This window comes from Barbus barbus (genome assembly GCF_936440315.1).
Source record: "Barbus barbus genome assembly, chromosome: 9".
Taxonomy (NCBI): Eukaryota; Metazoa; Chordata; class Actinopteri; order Cypriniformes; family Cyprinidae; genus Barbus; species Barbus barbus.
The window spans coordinates 9,390,740-9,400,422 of record NC_136737.1 but is presented as its reverse complement, the minus strand read 5'-3'; the positions used below and the strand labels follow the sequence as shown (position 1 = coordinate 9,400,422).

Here is a 9,683-nt window from a genome sequence, read left to right as displayed (position 1 = left end):
TTTTTCTTCTCTTCAGACACTTTTCTTTACTCATAAACTGCAGATTAAAAAAGGACTGTTATCTTCTGAATTATTCTGAGATGTGTCTTAAGTCTGTTTTTTTCTTAATGTTTATTAGCAAAAGTCTTTTGAAGTTGCTATAAGTTGTTATATTAATTATAAAAAAAATAGCTAAATTTGTTGCTATGTGTATTTTGGAGAGAGAAAAAATGTGCAAAGTTGTAAAATCTGAAAAGTTGCTAAATCTGGCAGCAAAATTGCTAAATTGGCTACATTGCCTGAGCGTGGCCGAATTGGCCCCTCCCCCTATCAGATCATTGTTTACATAACAGGCACATTAAAACTTTAAACCTTATTTGAACTTTTTAGGGATTGGCTGAACGAGCCCCCGAGACACCGCCCAGAAACAAAGTTCAGAGACACTATAGGATCGGTTGAAGTATTGATGAAAAACCCCTGATAATCTTTATTATAGCAACATGAACAAACGTATTTTCATCCTTCTTTTCTCTTTGCTTGTCGGCGGTAAGTCTTTAATACTTTCGTTTTAGGGACCGTTAGAAAATGCGTATTTGCGTTTGTTCTCTTATTTTGTGAATGTACTAACTTTACCATCCGTCTGTTTTCTGAGAAAAAGATTTAATATGGTCAGTGTACAGCAAAGCATGGTTCATTATTGTTTGTTGTTGTTGTTTTTGTTTTTTGTGGTTAAACCATGGTTAATTTTTGTATATGGTAGTTTTGATCTCAGAAACATTATTATGTAATTCTTATTAATGTCCTGAAAATGCTTTCTTCAGCCATGTATTCTGGGTTCAAAAAAGTCTGCTCGTATGTAATATGCCATTAATACAATTTTAACAGAACACACACACACACACACACACACACACATATATATATATATATTATAAATCCTAGTACTAGCACCTCAGCAGACTGACAACAGTCTATCAGCATTCTGGCCCTGTTACATAAAAAATAAAATAAAAAATTATTTGTGTAACCTATGGCAAATAAAAAATTGTGAAATAAATTTGCATTTTGGCTTCATCCACCCTAAAAGATTATTTAAGAGCACAGTAAGTTATTGAGCACATATTGATGAAATATATTTGACAAAACATCTAAATTCAGCCTAGTTTGCTAGTCCTAACTGCCCACAAATAAATAATAATAATGAATAATACAGAAAATATATAAAACATAGGGTGGATTAAGAGTGATTGAGATTTCCATCATGTGTGAGCTTTCTTGCTATACAATAAAAACATTAGCCCAACATATATGATACATTTCTGTAATAGACCTACTAAAGATGTTACTTTTCCATTTGAGGATTGAAAGTAGGTTATAAAAACTTTATGAAATTAGTTTTTTCTGAACATATACATATAGTATTTCTATTCTGGTGCTTTATTACTTTATTTCTCTGTTCCTCTTTGCTCTCCAGGTGTGTTTGGTGGTGATGGAGTGCAGTCAGTGTTAGTGATGGAGGGAGAATCTGTCTCTCTAAACACTGATTTTACTGAAATACAGAGAGATGATGAGATCGAGTGGAGGTTTGGAGTCAATCGCATCGCTGGAGTGATCGGGAACATTCCTACATATTATAATGATGAGAGATTCAGAGACAGACTGAAGCTGGATCAGACTGGATCTCTGACCATCACCAACACCAGAACCACAGACTCTGGACTTTATCAACTAAGCACCATCACCAGGAATCGGGAGTCGATCAAGAGATTCAGTGTTACTGTTGATGGTGAGTAAAGCTCTCAGGGTAACCTTACTCTTGCCCTCTGTTCTTTCATAGGAAGGTTAAGTGAGATATTTTGGGTGAAGATCACAGTTGGTTCTCCAATATTTTTCAGCTCGTCCACCCGCTCCTGCTGTTACTCCACAAAATCCTTCATCATCTGAAAGTGACGCAGGTAATGATATTGATATTCAGATCAACAGCACAATTATTCTCCATCACTGTATCTTCAGGGATGTTTTCATGTTTAGTCACTAGGTGGCACTCCAGGATTGTCATCTGCTTTAGAAGAATTGCAATCTTAAAGTCAAAAATACGACACATTCTGATCCTGACTTGTTCAAACCAATATTTTACTTTATGAAAAAAAAGCCCTATAGATCTACTGACACCTATTTTAAAAGATTTTTGAATAATTCTGTTACAGTATTAGGGTGTTTTCCCCTTACACCACAGGAAACTATGTTCTGATTGGTTGTCTCTGCTCTGGTGGGCGTGGCTGCAGTTGTGAGGTCAACATCTGTCCATTACTAAAGAATCAGACATTCTCACATCAGGACACAAGGGGGCGATGATGACACAGAAAATAAATATTTGTGAAATAATTTTATTCTTTTTGTATATTGGCCTATATCCCCTTCAAAATAGTTCTGAGAACACATTCTAATTTGCCCTTAAAGTAAACTAGAAAATAAAAATATACTTCAAGCTCATTTTATTAAGTATACTTAATTAAATATTAGATTTTTTTTTATGTATATTTGTAGCAAGTATGCTAATATCAATGTATTAGTGCACTAAAGAACCAAAATGACCAGAGAGAAAGATCAGATTAGATCTTCACACTTCACTCAGGCTGCAAACAACTGTAAAAACAGTTCATGTGAGCTCAGGCCGATTCAGATAAAATAGACAGTTAACTTCCTGCTGAACACTTAAGTTTCCTGTTTGACTAAAAGCTGAAGACAGTTCTGCTAATTTGAATGTGAGAAAAGGGAACAGAGATAGTAGAAACACTCCAGTCATTTAAATTTTTTTCTTTCAAATTCTAAATAATTTTGTCTGCAATGACAAAAACGATGCATCATCCCATAAATTAACTTTAGTTTCACAGTATACTGATTTTAACATGTTTTTAATTATTCATTTTAATTTCTGGCCCTGTTACATAAAATAAAAAAATCTGTTATTGTTCTCCAGGTGTGTTTGGTGATGAAGTGAAGTCAGTGTCAGTGACGGAGGGAGATTCTGTCTCTCTATATCCTGATCTTACTGATATACAGAGAAAAGATTTGATTATGTGGAAATTTGGACAAAACATTCTCATCGCTCAAATCGACAGAAAGAACAGGACCATAATATTTAATGACCACGCTGATGGGAGATTCAGAGACAGACTGCAGCTGGATCATCAGACTGGATCTCTGACCATCACCAACACCAGAACCACAGACTCTGGACTTTATAAAGTATTCAGCAGCAGAACAGAGACACCGCTCAACACATTCAGTCTTACTGTCTATGGTGAGTGAAAAATTAAATATACAACTTGCAGTACTACTGTCTTGAGTCATATTCATGCTTTAATATCTTACATAATTGTAATCTTAAAAATATATAATAAAAATATTAAATAAATATTAAAATGAAAGTAAAAATCTTTGAGAGAGATTTTTGCTCCTAAATACCTTGCTAATAAATAAATAAATGTATGAAAATGACAATTAATAATACAATGATCAGCATTTAACATTATGTAACATTGGCTTCTCTGACAATGAAATGAGACAGACACACTCAATGCATTAAATCACTGACAAATAACACTGATCTATTGTTTACTGCTATTTTATTCATTTATATTTATGCTTTCGTGTTTTCCAGCTCTTCTGCCCATTCCTGTCATTACCAGTGATTCTTCACAATGTTCTTCATCATCATCATCATCATCATATTGTTCATTGGTGTGTTCAGTGTTGAATGTGAGTGATGTGACTCTCTCCTGGTACAAAGGAAACAGTTTATTGTCCAGCATCAGTGTATCAGATCTCATCAGCAGCTTCTCTTTACATCTGGAGGTGGAATATCAGGATAAAAACACCTACAGCTGTGTGCTCAACAATCCCATCAGCAACCAGACTCAACATCTGGACATCAGTCAACTCTGTCACACATGTGCATTTTTTTTTAGTCCCACTTGATCTACATGCTCTGTTTAGTATACAGTATGTACTTTAATGGATAATATACATTAATGAACAACAGCTTTGATGGGCGCACTTCATCTATATGATCATCAGATGGCAGTAAAGTAAACACTAACTGCTTTAAAACACAACATATTAAAACCATAATTAGAGATCAGTTCATTCCTAATTATTATTATAATTATTCAAGTGCAAGGAATTATGGGTATTCTGCTTTTTAAAATTATTTTCCTTATTATGAATTAATCTTCATTGCAGAGTGAAGTAGCTAGAGAGCATGAGAGTTCAGTTCTTCTCAAGACTTATTTAGGCTAATAATTATTATACAGCATGTTTTAGGTAAACCAGCATGCTTGGCATAAAGGCTACATATTTCAAAATGGCATTGCACAATAACATTGCAGATGAGAGAAATTTCATGTTTAGACACTAGGAGGTGCTCCAGAAGCATTATCTGCTTTAGAAGACCAGAATAGAACTTGAGCTATAAAGTCAAAAACCAGACACTCTGATCCTGTTTTGTTCAAACTATAGTTTTAAAGCCGTATTCGCACGGGATTAGTATTATCTGGGGACCATGTGTGATTTTGAAATTAACCCCCCACATCTGAATTTCGTGTGGTGCATTCGCACGGGATAAGCGAAGCCTGTGATTTTACTCGAAATTACTGATTTATCTCCCGGATGTCAAGGCTTTGAGAGTCCCGTTCTATGGTCCAATTAGATGTATTTAAAAAAAGAGAAAGAAACTAATATACTTTTGTGCCCCGTGCGAATAAGGCTTTAAACACCTTTTTTTTCTCAACCCCGTAATGGACAAAATTACTTGTCAAAATTTAAGTGGACACATTACATCAAAAATTGTGTTGTCATGATTTTGGAGTATATATATTTTCTGAAAATATTACCATTTCATATTTTTTCATTAAACGTATTAAAATATGAAGCAAATAACTCAACCCTGTCACAAGTTTACAACCCCGTAACAATGAGAAATACATATATTTGTGACGGGGTTGTGTTTTTTCACTCAAAATGGGAATTGTTCCTCATGTAGTGTAGGAGAGTAGACCATATACAGTATATGGCATCAATAAAATAAGTACATTGTATATACTTATGGATTAAAATAAAATATTGAAAAAGTAGCTTTTCCATCTTAATTTTATGTGACGGGGTTGAGTTGTTAAGCTTGACAGTACCCTCTCTGACTATAACATGCCTAAAAAATATAAATAAAAAGTATGATACTACTAACCATTTTTCTGCACAACAATGAAAGAGACCTGAATATTATTATTTACAAGAAAGGGACACAAATAAATGCTTAGATTGTTGCCAAAAATCACAGACACTATGCACATTTTGTTAATAATTTTCTATGTAAAAACTCAGAGAGGGAGAGCAGGGCTGCGTTCAGCCCCGAAAAAACGGTGCAAAATGTTCATTAGTTCAATGCTCATAGTATGCACATTTGCTGTATGCATGAAATACCCGGATGACCTACTATATTTTCCAGAATCTGCTAAATATAACTCAAGTATACTGAAATCAGTACAGAAGCTGTGTTCTAAATGGCATACTATCATACAACTCCCACTATACTGCAGTATGCTGTGTGAATACTGTGAATAGTATGTGAATTTTCTGTATGCATGGAATGCCCGGATTACCTGCTACATTTGCTGAAATTTGATGTGAAGACGCTGCGTGGGGTACTGTTTCCCAGAATGCAACGCACTCCATGTGACCTTTCATCTTCAAATGCGTGAGTGAACTGGAGGCGGGGAATAATAATTATAAATGTTACACTTGTATATGCACGTTTATACATATACATGTAATCTACAAACTATCGCTGTGGATTTAAAAACAATATCATTTGTAGGACATAAATTGTACTTTAATCTCTACGGCACTTTTCCGATCAAGTCAAATGACGTCACCTTTATCTCTATAGCGCTTTATACATTGTTTCAAAGATATTACATAATAATATTAATATTGCAGTAATATGATATATGAATAAATTATATATATAACTATAATTAATATTTCAATTAAGTAAACAGAATTAAATTCCGATGCAAACAGCTCTAATAAGAAATGGAGTGTATTTACTCTAAAGACCAATAGACCAATTTGTTGTCAGAGGCTATTTACATTAACTCCGCCCACCAATGCCTGCCAATGATAAACAGCTCTGCAGAAGACACGTGTATTTCTGTAGAATCAGTGGCGGAGAGAATAAAAGATACGAGCTGCTGTTGATACGAGTTCGATTTCGGCTTTTGTCAAACTCGTGCAACTCCTTTTCCCATCACATACCAGACCAGAAAGGCATTTATTTTCAATAAAAATTTTATTAAATATTTGAAAAGTGGAGATTAAACACCTCATTAATAATACAGTGTGCTTAGCTGTTAGTAGGTTTTTGTCCCAATAAAGTGGCGTTCATCAAATAAAATTTATGATAATTTACACTAAAATGTTGTCTAATATGTTATTGCATACTGTTTTATAATGTACTACAGTATAAATATCTGCCACCTAACTACTATTTACACACCTGTTGCTAAAGAAAATGCTGCTATTTTATTGTAAAAATAATTTATCATTATTTGCACTTAGTGTAATTAGATTATATCACTTTTTCCACTTAGTGTAACTGCCAAAAATATTGTTCAGTTAAAGACTGCTCATTCAGTTCAGTCTATAGCCTATGTAAAGTTATTCAATTATGAAATGAGTTCAATTGGCCAATATTGTTTACTAGTATGAAGCCTTAATAACAAGCCTTTATAAAAAGAATAGTTAGCACATTTGTTTGTAGGGTAACAACCTTCACAGCTGTGCTGAATTAATGTTTGTGTTTGTCATGTGACAATTAAGCATACTACTCTGAAACATTTGCTGCTTACTGTATACTGTTTCACACACTATTCTTTAAAAAATAGTAAGCAGTATACACTGTGTACTGAGCAGTAAGCAGTATGCAGTAAGCAAGTATGCCATTTCGAACACAGCCAGTGTTTGAGAAGACCAAGAAGGCGGGCTAGCAGACATTTCCATTTTAACGGTCAAAGAGTGAAACATAAGTAAGCATTAACATTTTACAAGATTTTACGTTTGAATTGTTAAACGACTAACAGTAGGTACAGGCCTATCCAGGGATGCAAATCAACATTTGTGAGATTTTCGCGGTTTTGAATTAAAATGATATCATTTATTTAATTTAGGCTATATATTAAATCCACTGAGCATTGGTACGAGTTTAGGTCATATACGAATTATGAGGAAATGTTTTCTTCACATAGTTTCAAGCCAACAGATAGATAAGAGGGGATGGTTGGGACAGCAAGACAGTCACTTGTCGCCATCTCCTGGAGTAATTATGCAGAAATTCACACTGAATAATAAATAAATAAATAGGCCTACATTACTTTTCAGTTGCTCTATTATTGCGATTTCTCAACTTTGACCAGCTTTTTGGCAGGTTTTACGGTTCTAGGTTTAGTGAATTTAAAATTCAACTACTGGGTCATTCTACAGAAACGTCTACTTTTCTGTCCCTAGACTTGACATAAATATTACAATTGAAATACACATTAGGGTTACAATTTTTTATATATATTTTAAAATGAAACAATATATTATTTGAACAATTACACCTTCCTGAGCCATCAATGTGACATTTGTTTTATTAATTATATAGAATTCCAAATACCACAAAACTGCTCGTCCCCACAGCCATGTACAGAGGGAAAGTGCTTTATTTTGAGGTCAAATACAGGATTTTATACCATTTAAAATACAAAAGTCTATTCATAACTATCAAATATATGATTTAAATGGCATAAAAAAACTAAATGCCAAATAAATATTATAAAATATATAATGAAAACAGTTGTCCCCTGGAGTTGTGTCACTGGTGTTACCGCATAACAAAAGTCTTTTATTTTGGAATAAGAAAATCACACTGATGACATCACTCGACTTCCTCCTTCCTATTTTCTAAACATCTATGAAAAAAGGCCCATGTTTAGTCCACTTTTTCTTTTCAGTTATCAGAATTTTTTTCATTTATCTCATGAGTTCATGTGAAGCTTTTAGTTGACGTCACTGATATGACCTATTTATTGTTAAGGAATTGTAAAGAAAACTATAATACAAATGGTTTAAACTAATTAATTTAGTGAGTATGCCATGATTGACAACATGTGGTTTGATACCTTGCAATTTGTAAAATGCATTTTTCATGAAAATTGTCACTGGTGTTACCTTCCTTATTGATAACAACAGTGAAGAATCAGTATATCAGGTCTTGTTTATGTCACTGGTGATTCATTGTGTCACTGGTGTTACTGTGCTGTGTTACTGTACTGTTTTTTTCACATTAAATAAAACACAATCTTATTTCTTGCATTTTCATTAGATTTCTGTAACTCTGACATGTGCTGAAAAAAAAAATCAAGAAATACTATTTCATAAAAACTTTTAATATTGCTAAAGAAGGTAACACCAGTGACAAAAAAAATGATACATGTGGTCTTGAAATAATTGCACAAAAAAGCTAAAATTATGGATAAAAGCTGTCATGGATATGTATTCATAAAGTCAAAAGGTAATCTAATAATGTGGTCTAAGTTTAAATGTTAAAAAAGAAATAATTTTAAGACATCTTGCCATATCAAAAGTGGATGTTTCTGTAGAAGGACCCTATTACATTTTTACTTGTTTTGACTAGGCCTATATTAAGAAAAACAGCACTCATCAGTCATCACTGTTTAAAAGAATATGTTAAAAAAGTGAATAAGGCCCAAGAACAGGGACCACTCAATTTACAGGCATACATGTTTTCTTGTTTAGTCCCTGAAGTGCTGCAGTAGCGAGACCTGCGTCCAATCTGAGCACTAAAGTCTAAAAACAATGTGTCCAAATTGTGTAGTAAAATATATATGTAATTTGATTTTAAATCATGATACAATACAAAACACAACAATACAGCACAAATAATAAAATTGCACAATAATAATGTAATGTATCAGTAGATATAAATAAAATGACATTCAACAACGAAAAATAGTACAGAATATGATGACCATGTGACTTTTAATACTAGTAGGCTATGAAATACGCAGTCCGAACTTTAAAATTTCACTAAGTGCATAATCACAACATTAACCCCCGGTTTCACAGACAAGGCTTAAGCTAGTTCCAGACTAAAATGCATGTTTGAGCTCTCTCAAATTAAAATATCTTGCTCTGACATATCTTAAAATATGTCAGTGTCATTGTTCTGTGTCAAAATGCACACCTGTAATGTTTTCTTCCATGGCATTTTTGTAAATTTGCTTAAATATCTGAATTTAACTAAGGCCTAGACCTGGCTAAGCCCTATTTGTGAAACCGGGCCTAAAGGTCGTTTTTTTAAAGTCCGCTTAGCCATTGAATTTAGTAAAAAAATAAAAAGTGGAATGAGAAGCAAAATGACTGAAAAAGACTTCTGAATGTCTGAGCTTGTAGATTTAGTATGGATGAAACGATTCTTTTCCTGCTAACATGATTTACTTCTCCTCTGTTTCTACTGTTTCTGAGACTCTTGCAGCTCCGTTTCTGAGTCAACGTGAAACTTGCTGCGGTCTGAGTTTAATTCAGGTCGCTTTAGTGGCAGACTGACCCAAATGAATTTGGCTTCTGTTGGGACAAACTGTTTA

At 33.6% G+C, this 9,683-nt stretch overlaps 1 protein-coding gene across 1 annotated transcript; it reads left to right on the top strand.

Moving 5' to 3' along the window:
• Positions 1–302: 302 nt before the first annotated feature.
• LOC306875028 (uncharacterized protein) lies at positions 303–5,244 on the top strand. The gene is made up of 5 exons (XM_079425394.1): positions 303–525; positions 1,454–1,765; positions 1,875–1,934; positions 2,960–3,283; positions 3,644–5,244. Exons 1-5 carry the CDS (start codon positions 480–482, stop codon positions 3,958–3,960), a joined length of 1,059 nt encoding a protein of 352 aa, XP_079281520.1. The 5' UTR covers positions 303–479; the 3' UTR covers positions 3,961–5,244.
• The last annotated feature ends 4,439 nt before the right edge of the window (positions 5,245–9,683 follow it).